At 48.8% G+C, this 16,424-nt stretch overlaps 1 protein-coding gene across 6 annotated transcripts in view; it reads left to right on the top strand.

Annotated features, from left to right (window-relative positions):
- Nucleotides 1-16,424, top strand: part of ATP2C2 (ATPase secretory pathway Ca2+ transporting 2) — a 132,699-nt gene that overhangs the window by 80,950 nt on the left and 35,325 nt on the right. For all 6 annotated transcript variants that reach the window (XM_074400731.1, XM_074400724.1, XM_074400711.1 and 3 more), the window contains exons 7-11: nt 1,080-1,188; nt 9,110-9,259; nt 9,353-9,421; nt 9,901-9,976; nt 12,705-12,771. In XM_074400731.1, the coding sequence (XP_074256832.1) occupies nt 1,080-1,188; nt 9,110-9,259; nt 9,353-9,421; nt 9,901-9,976; nt 12,705-12,771 (471 nt within the window). The remainder of the gene's footprint in view (nt 1-1,079; nt 1,189-9,109; nt 9,260-9,352; nt 9,422-9,900; nt 9,977-12,704; nt 12,772-16,424) is intronic.

Consider the following 16,424-nt stretch of genomic DNA (forward strand, 5'->3'; position numbering starts at 1 on the left):
TCTTGGCTGGCTCCCCTCATGGTCCCAAGATGGGTGCCACAGCTCCAGGCATCACAGCCAAACATGCAAAGGCCATTTAGAAGAAGGGGGTGCGTGTGTATGTGCATGCACATGCAGTAAGGAAATCTTTTCCCACAAGTCCCCAGCAAACATTCACTCATGTGTCACAGGCCAGTGTTGCATGATGTGCTGATACCTAAACTACTCGTGGGCAGGGGTCTTAGCCAGGCATGACCCGCTCCCTGGAGCACATGGCTATGGAGAGAGGGTGGATACCTGAACAAGATCAAATTCCACTAACAAGGAAGAGGGGCATGTCTGCTCCTGCATTTGAGATCTGCAAAACCCCTGAGACCAGAAGGAGCCTGTGTGTTTAAGGGGGTTGCAGGAGGCTGGCCTGCCCGGAAGGGGATCTTCGGGTCTGATACCAAGGTCATGGGAAAGCTATTGGAGGGTTGGAGCAGGAGGGAGTTGGGATCTGTTTGGGGCTTCTAAGAGCTCTCTGGTTGCCATATGCAGAATAGGTTGAAGGGGCCAGGTTGGGGACAGGCGAGGGGCAGTGGTGTGGGGGGGATTCCAGTTGGAGCCTGTACAGAAGCACATCTGTAGTCTGAGGGCAGCTGGTCATGGCCCCGAGGGAAGGGAGATTCTGGGCTTCTTAGGCATTTAAGATGCTCCTCCCAGCTGTGACAGGGCTCTGCCACCCCTGACTTCCTGAGACAGACTCTGCACCCTGAGTGCTGTGTGCTCTGAGGACAAAACTTTTCCAGATGCATTCGGACGCTTTAGAACCACTGACCTTGACCCCAGGAGCCTCCCTGGGGCTTGTGGCCACCTGGTTTCCAGGCAGGGTAAACACAGTGACCTCATCGTTTAGATGGGGCCCAGGAATGCCCAGAAACCACATGCTTTCCTTAAAGTCTTTTAGGATGTGTTAATTTCAAAATAATCACATCCAAAAGGCACAGGGTTGGTGTGTAATTAAAAGAAAAAAATGTGTTTCTATTCTCCTTGCTCAAATGCATCAAAGTGTGTAATGTCTGCATAGGTGATTTTGCGTTTTACCATGTCACATGCAGCCTAAGAGAAGGGAAACTCCAGCATCTGCTTGCTCGAGAACTGGTTCCTGGAGATGTGGTATCTCTCTCAACTGGAGACCGGATCCCTGCAGACATCCGACTCACTGAGGTGAGCGGTCCCAAACCCTTGTCGATGGGGTATGAGATTGGATGCGGGGGTGGGGGGTCAGGGAGCAGACACTTAGCTTATTGCAGGCATGCATATTCTCTCTCATGTACACATCCTCAAACATACATGCACATGCACATGTATGCACACAAGACAGTAAGTTAGCAGACAAGCGTGTTCTATGCGAAGACCGCCCCCCAAACTGTATTTCTTTTTTTTTTGAAGTGGAGTCGTCCTCTGTCACCCAGACTGGAGTACAGTGGTGCCATCTCAGCTGCCTGCCACCATGCCCGGCTAATTTTTGTGTTTTTAGTAGACACAGGGTTTCACTATGTTGACCAGGCTGGTTTCAAACTCCTGACTTTGTGATCCGCCCACCTTGTCCTCCAGAAGTGTTAGGATTAGGGGCGTGAGCCACCGTGCCTGTTCTAAGCCATATTTCATAAATTGTTATTCTCACTTTAAGCCTAACAAATTTTGTCTATGTGGTTTTCCAGTTTAAAGCAGGCTACAATAACAAATTAAACTGAGGTGGGCTTGGGGAATGTCACAAGGGTTGCCTCTCAAAACAAATACACAAATGTTAGAAGTGATATTAGAGGCAGGTGGATCACCTAAGGTCAGGAGTTTAAGACCAGCCTGGCCAACATGGTGAAACCCAATCTACTAAAAAAAACAATTATCCAGGCGTGGTGGTGTGCACCTGTAATCTCAGCTACTCAGGAGGCTGAGGCAGGAGGATCACTTGAACTCAGGAGGCAGAGGTTGCAGTGAGCTGAGACCACACCACTGCTCTCCAGCCTGGGCAGCAGAGCGAGAAGCACACGCTTTTTGAGTAGTGAGGTTTGGGGACGTTGGCTGTGGAGTAAGCTTTGTGGGTCTCTGGGTTTCGTAGAGCCATGCCTGAGGCACTCTGCTGAGATTATCCTGGGTTCTCAAGAGGTTAAATCAAGTTCAACGTGATTTGTTGATGGGAGTAATCTATCTCAAGAATCCGTCCAAGAATGTGTAAGGACTGTTCAAAGCTTTGCACGATGAAGGATTAAGCACAGATTATCTGCCTGATTTATTTACTGATGGGATGTGTTCTCAGAAACTGAAGGATCAAGGACCTGCTGTTAAAAGGGCAGTGTCAGGGAGGGGGATGGAGCCGCTCCCTGGGGCCTGCGTTTACAACATTCACAGCCTGTCTGTGAACTAGGCGGTGGCCAGAGCCGCCTTATGTGTGGCCACTTGGACGTCGAGCCTCTCTTTCCTGACCACCTCTGCCCAGGTTTCCAGGCAGGGCAGGGATAGGGTAGAGGATGTTCAGGTGCCACAGTGAAAGAGGGCTCGCAGTGCCCTTTGCCGCACCGGAAATAGATCCTTGCGGCCCCCGCCTCTCCCCATGTTGAGCTCCAGCAGTCAGTGTGTGACCCCAAGTCTGGGGTGCGTGGATCCAGTCAGAGAGACCACTGTCGGTGGTCAGTCCCCTCCTTCAAGGAGGACGGGGGAAGCCAGTGTCACGTTTTCCACTTTTCTCCTGAGAGGGGGCTCCTAACAGGAGATGCTCCAGATGCCAGACGGCCTGTGAAAAGGACACAGGTCCCCACAGGTGCTGGTGCAGAGACAGAGGCCGTGTGAGAGGTGCCCAGGGACCCGCGGCTGGGCATTAGCCTGGGCTTGAGCCCTGGGTCCATCATGCAAAGCTTTGTGACCAGTTGGGCGCTGTGGCTCATGCCTGTAATCCCAGCACTTTGGGAGGCCGAGGCGGGTGGATCCCCTGAGGTCAGGAGTTTGAGACCAGCCTGACCAATACGGTGAAACCCCATCTCTACTGAAAATACAAAAATTAACCGGGCGTGGTGGTGCACACCTGTAATCCCAGCTACTCAGGAGGCTGAAGCAGGAGAAACCCTTGAGTCCGAGAGGCTGAGGCTGCAGTGAGCCAAGATTGCGCCACTGCACTGCAGCCTGGGCAACAGAGTGAGACTTTGTCTCAAAAAAAAAAAAAAAAAAAAAAAAAAAAGGCTGTGCAACCTTGAGCAAGTTACTTAACCTCTCTGTGCCTCAGTTTTCTCATCTGCAAAATGCGACGTAGTGACGCCCACAGGATACTTGTGAGGATTAAAAATGTTCAGAGACAGCAAGTGCTGAGAACAGTGCCTGGCATGGGTGGGTGAGAGGTGAGCGCCAGGCTGCCATTGCTGCAGTGTGTGTTGGGAGTCAGAGAAACCTGAACCCCGCTCCTAGGGGGTGACTTGGGGAAGGAATTCATCTCTCTGAGCTTCGATCTCCTCATCTCTCAAAGGGGCCAATGCTGGTTTCCATTTCACAGGGATACAGCTATGGCCTGTGCTGTGCTTAGCATGTGCCTTTCATGGGGCTGACAGTCACCAGATACTAGTGATTGCTTTTCTTTTTATTATCGGTCTGGTCTATATAACAGTTCTTTGAAACAGCTTTTTAGACCCCAGATAACGTCCTTACTACTTTAGTTGGCTTTCTCTCTGTCCTGCTTATATTAAATTAAACTGTGGCTGGCCACAGTGGCTCACCCCTGTAATCCCAACACTTTGGGTGGCCAAGGCGAGCAGATTGCTTGAGCCCAGGAGTTCAAGTTCAGCCTGGGCAACATAGCAATACCTGATCTGGACAAAAAATATTGTACCTGTGTATTGATATCATGAAGGTTATTTTAAGGCGACTGGCTGTGAATGCTCTGGGTTTCCGTGGTGGTATTTTGCAGTTCCATTGAACAATCAACACCTTTGTCTGTTCAGTGGAAAGTCCTTATCAGCTGTTCAGCTCCGAGATCCAGGACTACTTCAAATGTACATTTTCAAACCATTTAGGTCCAGCAGGTGGGGCAGGAAGCAGTGAGTCCAAGAAAGCTCTTTAATAGTCCCTTTTGCGAAGTATATGGGGTCCCAGAACATTTTTGCCCTTTCCCAGAGTTAAAACAGAGGAAGCGGCCGGGCACAGTGGCTCAAGCCTGTAATCCCAGCACTTTGGGAGGCCGAGGCGGGTGGATCACGAGGTCAAGAGATCGAGACCATCCTGGTCAACATGCTGAAACCCCGTCTCTACTAAAAATACAAAAAATTAGCTGGGCATGGTGGCGCGTGCCTGTAATCCCAGCTACTCAGGAGGCTGAGGCAGGAGAATTGCCTGAACCCAGGAGGCGGAGGTTGCGGTGAGCCGAGATCGCGCCATTGCACTCCAGCCTGGGTAACAAGAGCGAAACTCCGTCTCAAAAAAAAAAAAACAAAAACAAAAACAAAAACAAAAAAAAACCAGAGGAAGCCCTCAGTGAGAGGCTGAGCTGGTACAGCCAGTGAAGCTGGGTCACTGGTCATCCTTCCTCCCCACCCGTGTCTAAAATAAAAAGGGAATTGGGTTGGGGGTGACAGGATGCCAAGGGCCGCTTTGTCTTTGAGGTGGGCCTGAGCCCTGCGTGTGGGGGGCAGGAGGTGAGCCCACGACTGTTCCCCTGTCTTCAGGCTGGGCCCACCTCCTTGGTGGCCACGGGTTCTGTGGCCTGACTCTATTCTTGCCCTGTCCAAGTTCTTCCCTCACCCCTCCCCGCCCCTTACCTGAGATTTTGCCCTGGGAGCCTGGGAGGTTGCCAGCAGCCCCTCCTGCCCACCTGCCGAACACACACACAATCAGCTTCCCGACTCTTGGTCTGGAGGAGCCAGCTAAACTTCTGCTTGCCTTTATTTTTCTCATGTAAAGACGACAAATATTTTTCAGTATATCAGGTCTGTGCTAACAGACCAGTCTATAAGGTCTGTATGAAAATTGCCTCATTTCATTTCCAGCACTGTGACTTTTCCTCTTTGTTATTTTACTACATGAACACGGCAGCCCAAAGAGGTTGCATGGCCCCACGAGGTCACATACCAGTGGGCGGTGGAGGGGGCCTGGACCCTGGGCCGCTGCTCTACAGCCCATGTCCTTACCCGCAGGACTTTTTCTCTCTCCTTGAGAGCAGTTGTTTAGACTGGTCCTGGCGCGGCCTCTCCCCCGGGTTTCCTTGGTGTATCTGTTGACTGCGGCTCCTGTGGCAAATGACCACTTACTTAGGGGCTTAAAATAAGGTGAAGGTATGGTCTGACCTTCTGGAGGTCAAAATTGAAATTGATTTCATCGGGTGGAAATCAAGAGTGTTAGAGTGTTATCAGGGTCCAGGCACAGTGGTGCACTCCTGTAATCCCAGCACTTTGGGGGGCCGAGGAGAGCGGATCACTTGAGGTCAGGAGTTTGAGACCAGCCTGGACAACATGGCAAAACTCCCATCTCTAGTAAAATACAAAAAGTAGCTGGGGGTGGTGGCATGCGCCTCTAGTCCCAGCTGCTCGGGAGGCTAAGGCAGGAGAATGCCTTGAACCTGGGAGGTGGAGGTTGCAGTGAGCCAAGATCTCACCACTGCACTGCAGCCTGGGTAACAGAGCAAGACTCCATCTTTAAAAAGTAGGGGAGAAAGGTGCTATCGGGGCCATGCTCCTCCAGAGGCTCCAGGGGAGAAGCCGTTTCTTGGCCTCTCCCAGCTTCTAGAAGCCGCCTACATTCCTTGGCTCATGGCCCCATGTCCGCACACCACTCTGCTTCTGTTACCACATGTACCGGATGTCAGACATTCTCCAACCCTCCTGCCTCCCCCTCCCTTGTAGGGATCCTTGTGATCTCACTGCCCCCTCGCCCCAATCACCCAGATCAAGGTCCCCATATCAAGGTCCTTCAGTTAGTCACATCTACAAAGTCTCTGTCACCACAGCAGAGAACGCATTTCCAAGTTCTGAGGATTAGGATGTGAATCACGGGAAAGCTGGGGGGTGGGAACGTTATTCAGCAGGCCACTCTCAGGCCCTTCGCCAGGTCCCCTTCCTCCTCCTTTCCTGCCTTGGGGCCCCCAACCCCATTCCCCATCCATATCACTCATTGATTCCACAAGTATTTCCTGAGCACCTACCATATTCCAGGCCCTGGGCTGGGTGCCGAGGACACTGCAGGAAGCAGACCTGGTCCCAGTGCTAATGAGTTTATAGCCCAGAGTGACAGACCAACCTAAATCTACTCATGACAAGCACTGTTCCAGGACTGCTAAGGGACCCATGAGTGGAAGTACTGGGAATCCTGGATGTACAAAATGGGAGATAGTTCCCTGGCCTGGTGCAGTCAGGGAGGGCTTCCTGGAGACAGCAGCTTTTGGCAAAAATCAGCTGTTTTAAGCAAAGGAGGCCCAAGCTACTTGTCTCACTCTGATCTAGAAGCCTGATAAGTTGTTGCTTTCAGCTGCCGTGGGGGTGCCTGAAACCCCCTCCCCAGTACATGTGAGTCAGCTTGTCTCATCCAGAGGCCTCTGCTCCTGTCCCTCCTCCCAGGCCTTCCCCGCACAGCCCCTTCTGAGGGTCTCCCTCCCTGCTCTGTTCACGCTGGTGTTTGTTCCAGTGCTGGTCTATCATCAGTTCCTCCCTGTCCTCCATGGAGTATCGTCTTGAGGCAGGAATTCTATCCCATTCACTGCTGTATTCCCAGTGCCCAGAGGAGTCCCTGGCCCATGGCAGGGTACGATGACCACGCAACACCTGCATCCCCATCTGAGCAAACCCACACCCACTCCCCACCCTGTGTCCTCCTCTTTCAAATGCCTCCTCATTCTTCTTCACTGCTAGCTGCCTTCCTGGGGTGGGGTTCACCTTTACTCCCTCCCTTTCTTCAGTTTTTCAAAAAGGAGTTTATTGTTTAGAAATGTTTTAGATTTGTGGAAAAATTCAGCTCAGGGTTCCCATGCACGCATCACCCAGGATCCTTTCCTGTTCATACATTACGTTACTCAGGTGCATCGGTCACACTAAGGACCTGTATCAACGCCTTGTTACCTTGAGTCCGTGCCACTTTCTGATAGCTGTAGATTTCCCTTGTGTCCTTTTGCTGCTCCAGGATCCCACATGACATTTAGTGGTCATGTCTCCTGAGGCTCTTGTTGGTTGTGACAGTTTCTGACTTTGCTGGTTTTCGATCTTGACCTTGACAGTTTTGGGTTTTTGTTTATTTTGTTTTTGAGACAGAGTCTCACTCTGTCACCCAGGCTGGAGTGCAGTGGTGCGATCTTGGCTCACTGCAACCTCTGCCTCCCGGGTTCAAGTGATTCTCCTGCCTCAGCCTCCTATATAATCCTATAGCTGGGATTATAGGCGCCCACCAGCATGCCTGGCTAATTTTTGTATTTTTAGTAGAGATGGGGTTTCACTGTGTTGGCCAGGCTGGTCTTGAGCTCTTGACTTCAAGTGATCTGCCTGCCTCGACCTCCTAAAGTGCTGGGATTACAGGCGTGAGCCACTGCACCCGCCAGACCTCGACAGTTTTTTGTTTTTTTTGGTTTTTTTGTTTTTTTTTGAGACGGAGTTTCGCTGTTGTTACCCAAGCTGGAGTGCAATGGCACGATCTCAGCTCACCGCAACCTCCGCCTCCTGGGTTCAAGCAATTCTCCTGCCTCAGCCTCCCGAGTAGCTGAGACTACAGGTGCGCACCACCATGCCCAGCTAATTTTTGTATTTTTAATAGAGACGGGGTTTCACCTTGCTGACCAAGATAGTCTCGATCTCTTGACCTCGTGATCCACCCGCCTCGGCCTCCCAAAGTGCTGGGATTATAGGCGTGAGCCACCGCGCCCCGCCTCGACAGTTTTGAGAAGCACCAGCCAGGTGTTTCCCAGCATATTCCTTGAGCCTCCTTCAGAGATTTTCCCCAGCATCACTCAGTGACTTCTTATGCTTCATTGTCCAGAGCTGGAGCCGTGGGAGCCACAGGAGGCAGAAACATGGCTGTGCAGCAGGGGCCTGGCCTCCCCAACACTATGGGGTCCATTAGGAAGGAATCGGGGAGACAGGCATTGCCTGGACAAGTGATGGCCCCTGTCATTCTTGGGGACTGAGATCCTATAGCAGTGCACATCTTTTTAAAAGATTATTACTAAATTTAAACATTTTTAAATTATAGAGAAGTCACAGACCCCTGTTTGAGAATCACTGATCTAACTGGTTCACTGGTGCTTTGTGGAAGGTGGCTTCTCTCTAGGTTGGTGTTACATCCTTACGTGACCAGGTCCCAAGGGTTAGGCCCACCCTAGCCCTGCTCTCTGAACTTGGAGGTGTCTGGCTTTGTTCTGGCCCCGGGAACCTCACCTTGGGAGTGATGCGTGCTAAGTGTGAGGTCACGTTGTGGTTTTGCAAGATGGTTAAGAGTATGGTTTCTGGAACCAGAGCGCAGGTCCAAATCTCTGTTCTGCTGCTAACTAGCTGTGGAAACTTGAACAAATTACTTAATCCCTCCATGCCTCAGTTTCCCCATATGCAAAATGGGGATGACAATAACATCTTTCATTGGGTGGTGAGGTCTGAGGGCTAAGCCGTGTGGGTAGCTTAGTGCAGGGCTTGGCCCATAGTCTGCATTCTACAAATGTCAGGACCTCCCTTCCTCTTCCCAGGGAGTGTGGGTGCCTCTGCCTCCCGGTCTGTGTTTCTGGTGTTAATATTGCCTTACATTCTCACCGAATAGGCTGGCTCAGGGATTGCGTGGGAACCGCACAGCTGGTACAGCCATCTCCAAGGTGAAGAGTGGACTGCGTGTCAGGAGATGCGCACGGGTGTTTTGGAAGATATTTCCTAAAATAGCCGTCGCTTTTTTTTTCTTTTTGTATCCAAATTTCAAACAGTATTTAGAGAAGGTATGAGGCTTTTATGTTTGTAAGAGGGGCCACTGGCTGAAAGCGTTTCCAACCCTGGTGGACCCAGAGGCCGTCGCCATGACGCTCATTCCCAGAATTCCCTGTGTTCTCTGTTTCATGTCCATTGAGGTGCTGGTGCCATTTTGTGCTTTTAACACCAATTCCTGGGTGACAGGGAGATTCCACAGGCTTTTCCCCTTGCTCTCCTAGGTCACGGACCTGTTGGTGGATGAATCCAGTTTCACCGGGGAAGCTGAGCCATGCAGTAAAACAGACAGCCCCTTGGCAGGCGGTGGGGACCTCACTACCCTGAGCAACATTGTCTTCATGGGGACCTTGGTGCAGTATGGGAGGGGCCAGGTAAGCCCTGGGGCTCTGAGGCCTTGGATTCCCATAACCCACAGACTCCCTCCCGTTAGATTTCATTCTTCTCTCTCTCTCTCCTGGACACAGGGGGTCGTGATCGGAACAGGGGAAAGCTCTCAATTTGGAGAAGTGTTTAAGATGATGCAGGCTGAAGAGGTAAGGGGCAGGAGGGGGCTGTGGGATTTTTGAGTTTGAGATGATTATAGGCAAATAATACTAGCCCTGCCTACTCCTTAGGAATGAGGGGCATGTTGTTAGTGTGAGTATACTTTTTAAAGATTTAATTTTTTTTTTTTTAAAGACAGGGTTTCACCATGTTGCCCAGGCTGGTCTCGAACTCCTGAGTTCAGGCAGTCTGTCTGTCTGCCTCAGTCTCCCAAAGTGCCAGGATTATAGGCGTGAGCCACCACACCTGGCCTCTTTTTAAACATTTAAGATATTCGTTAGCATTTACATAAAGATACAGCTTTCAGAGAGTAACACGCACAGATCTTCAGTTAAGAAGTCAATGAATGTTGACATATGTGTACACCATACTCACTCAAGCTGTAGGATGGCAAGGTGAAGACATTTGGAACAAAGGCAGGCGGAAGCTGGGCTGTTGTCCAACTAACTCATTGTGCTCACCCTTTCAGACACCTAAAACTCCTTTGCAGAAAAGCATGGACAGGCTAGGAAAGCAACTGACACTCTTCTCCTTCGGCATAATCGGTGAGTGAAGCAGTTTCCTTACCGGGTTCTGGGAATAAGGTGTAAATGCTCTGCAGGTGGAAGGGAGCCGTCTTGGAGTAGATACCATGGCTGTTTCTCAAATATCTTGCTACTCAGCTGAATAAGGCTTGGGGATTGGGATCAGAGGTGGTCCAAAAGCAACAACAAGAGCTTTCTGTATAGTTGGACCAGGCTGACCCCTGTAAGCAGCAGCCCCTACATTTTCTTTGCTTAACATAGTAAACGCTTGTTCCTTGCTCATGCCACAGTCTGTGGGTGTATTCCTGGTCCAGTGGCTCTCCTGGATAGCTACCTTATAGGCACTGACTTGTTGCTCTGTCTTCCTCTTGGAGGCCATATTTCTGTTCAGCCAGCAGATGGTGAAAGAGAGAACATGGAGGCTTGTGGGGGGTCATTTTTAAGGCCTACACCAGGAAGCGGAATCATCAATTTGCCCATCTTTTATTGGCTAGAATGGAGTCACATGGCCGACATAACTGCAAAGGAGACTGGGAAATGTAGTTTAGCTGTGCACTCAACCATATTTCTATTCTTCTAAGCAGCCTGTGCCTGGGCTGGGACTTCCTGACCTTTGGTAACATGCTCAGCAGCATTGACATGATACTGCAGCCCTGAATCTAGATCTTAAGCTTTAATGTCCCCATGGTGCTGCCCCATTCCTGCTGTTTCCAGCTCTGGCCTTGCTTCTGTGTCCTTTATTCCAGCTTTTAGGATTAAACAGTGCCTGGCCTCTAATAGATAGATTCTCAGTAACATTTGTTGAGTGAAAAATTTAAACAAGGACTAAAGCGACAAGCCACTGCCTATAGCATGTGCAATAATGAGGAAGGTGCTGGTAAATGTGGCCGAAACTGTGGAACCAGAGAATGGTCTTGGGAGAAACAGATTATGTAAGCCCATGTTTCTGTAGTTAAATTAGAACTGAAACTGACATGTCTACAGCAAGGCCTGTGATACTACTCAGACTTTTTTTTTTTTTTTTTTTTTTTTTTTTTTGAGATGAAATCTTGCTCTGTTGCCCAGGCTGGAGTGCAGTGGTGTAATCTTGGCTCACTGCAACCTCCACCTCCTGGGTTCAAGTGACTCTCCGGCCTCAGCTTCCTGAGTAGCTGGGATCACAGGCGTGCGCCACCATGCCTGGCTAATTTTTGTATGTTTGGTAGAGAGAGTTTTGCTCTCTTGGCCATGGCTGGTCTTGAACTCCTGGTCTCAAGTGATCCACCCACCTTGGCCTCCCAAAGTGGTAGAATTATAGGCTTGGGCCACCACGCCTGGCTTTTTTTTTTTTTTTTTTTTTTTTTTAACGTTTTGAGAACTGCTCTAGCACAGGGAGAGTTTTGAAACTCAGTCCCATGGACCCCCTAGAAGGACCAAGGGCAGGTGCAGGGAAGCAACGCCATGCTTGTCAGTACTTCTAGGGGAAAGTAACATTTGCTTTTTATCCAGTCTTGTAAATACTCTCTGCTTGGCCATTTCAAGCTACTAATATGTAGATACTGAACAGGGAATTTGGAAGAGATGAACATAGTTGATTCTTGTGAGCTCCTGTAAGGAATCTCCAGCCTTCTACTATGGGAAGGCCACAAGGGTAGGGTAAGTTTCTAGCTGGGGTGGCTCCAGGCTCACTGCCTCAACCCTATTTCCAATAGCGCTCTCCCTGCTAATCTGTTTCATTTGAGTTCATTTGGGTTCTAGCTAAGATTTCAGTTGATGACTGAGTTTAATAGCTAATTGTAGTATGCCCAAAACAAAACTACCAGATACTGTGGCAGCCCCGTACCCCAACAGACATATGCACACACACCACTACCACCCAACAGAAAACATCCCTGGCTCCCTGTCCCCCGCAAAGCAAAGCTGACGTTCTTTAGCAAGCTCTCCAAGGGTGTCACCCGGCAACCCCACCCACCTTCCTAGTCCCTACTCACTCCTTGCTATAATGATGGCAACAGGAGTTAACAATTAGGCTGGTGCTTGCTGTGACCTAAGAGCTGTGCTGAGCACAGACTGTCACACCTTAAACCAGGGAACTACTCTTTGAGGAACCCATGTCCCTTAGCCCCATTTTACAGATGAGGAGACTCAGGCTGCACCCGGCAACGCAAGCACATTCCCCAGATGCCACAGCATCTCGTGAAATTTCACAGGCCCCCTGCCGCTCTTGCCATTTGTGCCTTGAGGGTCTCGCCGTGACACCTCCGTGTCCCCTACACCTAGGGAAGTTCCTGGTGCTCAGTAAATATTTGGTAAATTATTAATGAAGGAAAATGGAAATGGAGTCTGTTTAATCATGAGTGCCACAGCATAAAATAATTTAAAAAAACAGTGGCCCATCTGCCTATCACAGGAGCAGCTGCGTTGGCCACACCAAACAGCACACAGGGGCATGCCCTGGATAGACACAGCAGGTGGGAAACTTTGGGAATAAGATGTAAATGCTTGTAAACAGTCCCAAATAAATGAACCAGGTCTTTAACTTAAACTTGGCTTGAACCTTTCCTGAGAAAGTAAAACCAGGTTTTTTTTTTAAGGTGTAAACGTATCTCCCTTAATGAGAAAAAAAGAGAGAGTTTGAAAGTGTTTGAGATTATCAGTGGTTTCTCTGTGCATGTGTCTTATAAACTCTTTAAGGAAGTGGATTTGAATTGCCTCCAGGCATCAGCATGAGCTGTGCATATGGAGATAGAGTGTTTTTGTCTCTTCCCAGGTCTCATCATGCTCATTGGCTGGTTGCAAGGGAAACAGCTCCTCAGTATGTTCACGATTGGGGTCAGGTAAGGATGCTGTGGCCACCCTTTCTTGCCAGGGTGGTAATGAAGCAGGATCGGCCTCAAGAAACAGATCCCTCAAACACAGAACTGGGAGGGAAGAGGTGTTTATTATTATGATTATTATTATTACTATTATGGCCGGGAGCCACGCAACAATTTGTCTAAATGATCAAGCTCGCCTAACGAAGAGAAGCTCTATGTAGGCTTACAGTCTAGATATTACACGTGAAAGAATCTTATGTTTACAGTCTTAGAAATTACAGGTGAAAGGGTCTTGAGTCTACAGCTTTAGAAATCACATATGAAAGGGTCTTGGGTTTACAGTTTTGAAATCACATATGAAAGGGTCTTGGGTCTACAGCTTTAGAAATCACATATGAAAGGGTCTTGGCAGATGGAGGAGTGGGGTGGGGTTTTGATCTTGTTTAAGTAAAAACAGTGTCTTCCGGAGAGATTCCCCCACACCATGCCTGCTATTTACAGGAAGGGGATTTAGGAGGCACCAGTTGCCTTTTCTTTTATGGAAATGTAGTGTGGAAGTCAAGGGGGAGGTGATCCTAGATGCCTGGGTCTCCTTCCTCAGTAAATGAACTCTGAAACCTTCCCCGCAGCAAGAGAAGGTAGGGAGGCTGCACAACAGGAAGGTTTGGGGAAGGTACATTCCTGTCACCCAAACCCCAGTCTCCCAATAGCACGTTCTCCAACCGGTACAGAGGGCCTGGTGAATGCTTGCAAAATAAATAAAAGCATACCATCTGGGGCAGGAGGTCCCTTTTGTATTAGGCTGTTCTTATATTGCTAAAAAGAAATACCCGAGGCTTGGGAATTTATTAAGAAAAGAGGTTTACTTGGCCTGTGGTTCTGCAGACTGTACAGGAAGCATGGTGTCTGTCAGCTTCTGGGGAGGCTCCAGGAAGTTTCCAATCAAAGCAGAAGGGGAAGTGGAGCAGGCATATTACCCGGCAAGAGCGGGAGCCAGGGATGGAGGGAGGGGAGGTGCCACAGGCTTTAAACAGCCGGATCTCACAGGAACTCACTAGAGCTAGGACGGCTAAACCATTCATGAGGGACCTGCCTGTCATCTAGTCCCCTCCCACCTCCGTCACTGAGCTTATGTTTCAACTTGAGGTTTGGGTGGAGGTACACGTTCAAACTGCATCACCTTTCTTCTCACTCTTTGCCTGGGATTTTGGGTCGTTCTGGCTAAGAACAAGGACCCCAGAGCCAGGCTGCCTCTGTTTAAATTCTGTCACTGCCACTTGCTGGTTTTGTGACCTCCAGCAAGTTTCTGAGCTCTCTGTGCCTCAGTTTCCTCCTCTGAAAACTGGGAATGGTCATATACCCTCTCCTTGGGTGGCTGACGGGATTTAAGGACTTGGTCCGCGCGAGTGTTGACATGACATACGGTGAATAATGGGTGTTAGCTCTTGTTACTAGTTTAGAACTTGATCCAAGCCCTTGTTTTACAAAGGAGGCTATCAGAGAGGCAGTGGACGTGGAGCGCATGGCCACACGGGGCACACAGGGCTGGGAGTCAGGGCACCTGATGATGCTAAGCCCAGGGGCCCTGCCCTTCAACAAAGTGATTCTCTTAAGTCCTCCCAAGCCCTGGGTCCTGGTGGCCGAGACAGCGAGAAGCATGGGCAGCCCAGCTTTGTGCTGTGGTGTGACTTTGTCAGTAGCTCTTCCATGGCTATTTGCTAAGGCAAGAGAAGCAGAGGGCCAGGGATGGTCACTAACTGGGTGTGTCCCATTGGAAGAGAGGCTGGGGGCTATTCTAGGACTTAGAGGAATCAACACATGCCTAGGCTCACATCAGGCCCAGTGGTTCCCAGAGGGTAACGCACATGCTGCTGGTGTCTGCAATATGCTTTTAGGTGACATGGAAAATTATTTTAGTGTCTGTTATATATATGTGTGTGTGTATGTGTGTGTATGTAATTAGTACATCAGACCCATAATGTAAACAGACTTCAGTGTCCATCAACTAATGAATGAACAAAAACCCTAGGAACAGTGGAATATTTTTCAGCCACAGAAAGGAATAAAGTACTGATTTTTGCTCCAACGTGGATTCATGTTGAACTCGTTTTGTTGGGTGAAAGAAGCCAGTTGTACATATTGTATGATTTCATTGATATAAAATATTCAAAAGTAGGTCACTTGGCCAGGTGCAATAGCTCATACCAGTAATCCCAGCACTTTGGGAGGCCAAGACAGGAGGATCAGCTGAGGTCAGGAGTTGGAGACCAGCCTGGCCAACATGGTGAAAGCCTGTTTTTACTAAAAATACAAAAACAAACTGGGTGTGTGGCTGGCACCTATAACCCCATCTACTCAGGAGGCTGAAGTAGAAGAATTGCTTGAGGGCAGGAGACGAGTTTGCAGTGCCCAAGATTGCACCATTGCACTCGAGCCTGAAAGACGGAGTGAGACTCCGCCTCAAAAAAGAAACAAACAGAAACATAGGTCACTTCATAGAAACAGAAAGTAGATGAGTGTCTGTCTGCCAGGGGCTGGGGTCGGGGGATGAGGAGTGACTACTAACAGTTAGGGGGTTTTCTTTGGGGCTGAAGAAGATGTTCTGAAATCGATGGTGGTAATAGGTGTACAACTCTGGATATACTAACAACCATGAAATTATATACGTTAAATGAGTGAATTTTATGATATACAAATTAAATATCAATAAACCAGAAAGAAGGTTTAGAACAGGCAACTAAGAGTGCTGTTATTCAGGGGTCCTTGGAGCCTTTCTAACTTACATACGAAGAGTAAAGTGTTGCTGCAAACACGTGTGCTGAGTGAATGACAGCTGACAAACTCCCAGTGAACGGAGGCATCCCAGTGTGTGCTGGGACACGGAGGTTTCTCTTGCTGGCCAGTGTGGGCAAGAGAACCTTGCTTGAAGGGTTGAGAGTACTGGGCCTGGTACATGGTGTCAGGTACATAGTGTCAGGTGTACATGGCTTTGGTGCATAGTCAGGCTTGCCTGTGTGTACGTGAATGTACATGGTTACCTGCTATTTAGTAGTGGGAGAGATTTCAAATGCCTTATTTTTTCAATGACACTGCACAGTGTGTGTAAATTGAGGGGCAGGTGGTAAAATGAGCGTGTGGGCAGGTGGGTGTCATATTACAAAAGCATTCAATTACTGTGTTTTGAGTGAATGGAAATTGGAAATACTGTGTCTGGCTTTAGATATTTTGCTACTCGGTGTATTTAACAAAATCTCAACACCAAATCCTGAGATCACCCAAGAAAACATGATGAAAAAGAGGAGTTGGAATATTATGTGATAATAACTTGGGCACACAGATGTGATAAAAATCACAAAAGCAAAATACAAATGACAGACATTTGGAAAACCCCATCCCAGATCAATTCCAAGCCATAACAAAGTTCATGTCTTCCCTTTAAAAAAAAAATCCTGTAACGAGACACACAAGGCATTCAAACCACATCAGAATACCTTTAAAGGATGGTTAAGTAGGAAAAGAAGAAAAAAAAAAAAGCTGTACTAATAGAAAATAGTCTTTAGGTTTGAGCCTTAAACAACCTACATAAATAAGCAGATGAATGCCAGAGTTTGGACGTATTTGGAGCCATGAAATGACGCTCTGGCGCAGTGCAGATGATCCTTGCTGGGTTGCAG

This window comes from Saimiri boliviensis, chromosome 1 (assembly GCF_048565385.1).
Source record: "Saimiri boliviensis isolate mSaiBol1 chromosome 1, mSaiBol1.pri, whole genome shotgun sequence".
Taxonomy (NCBI): Eukaryota; Metazoa; Chordata; class Mammalia; order Primates; family Cebidae; genus Saimiri; species Saimiri boliviensis.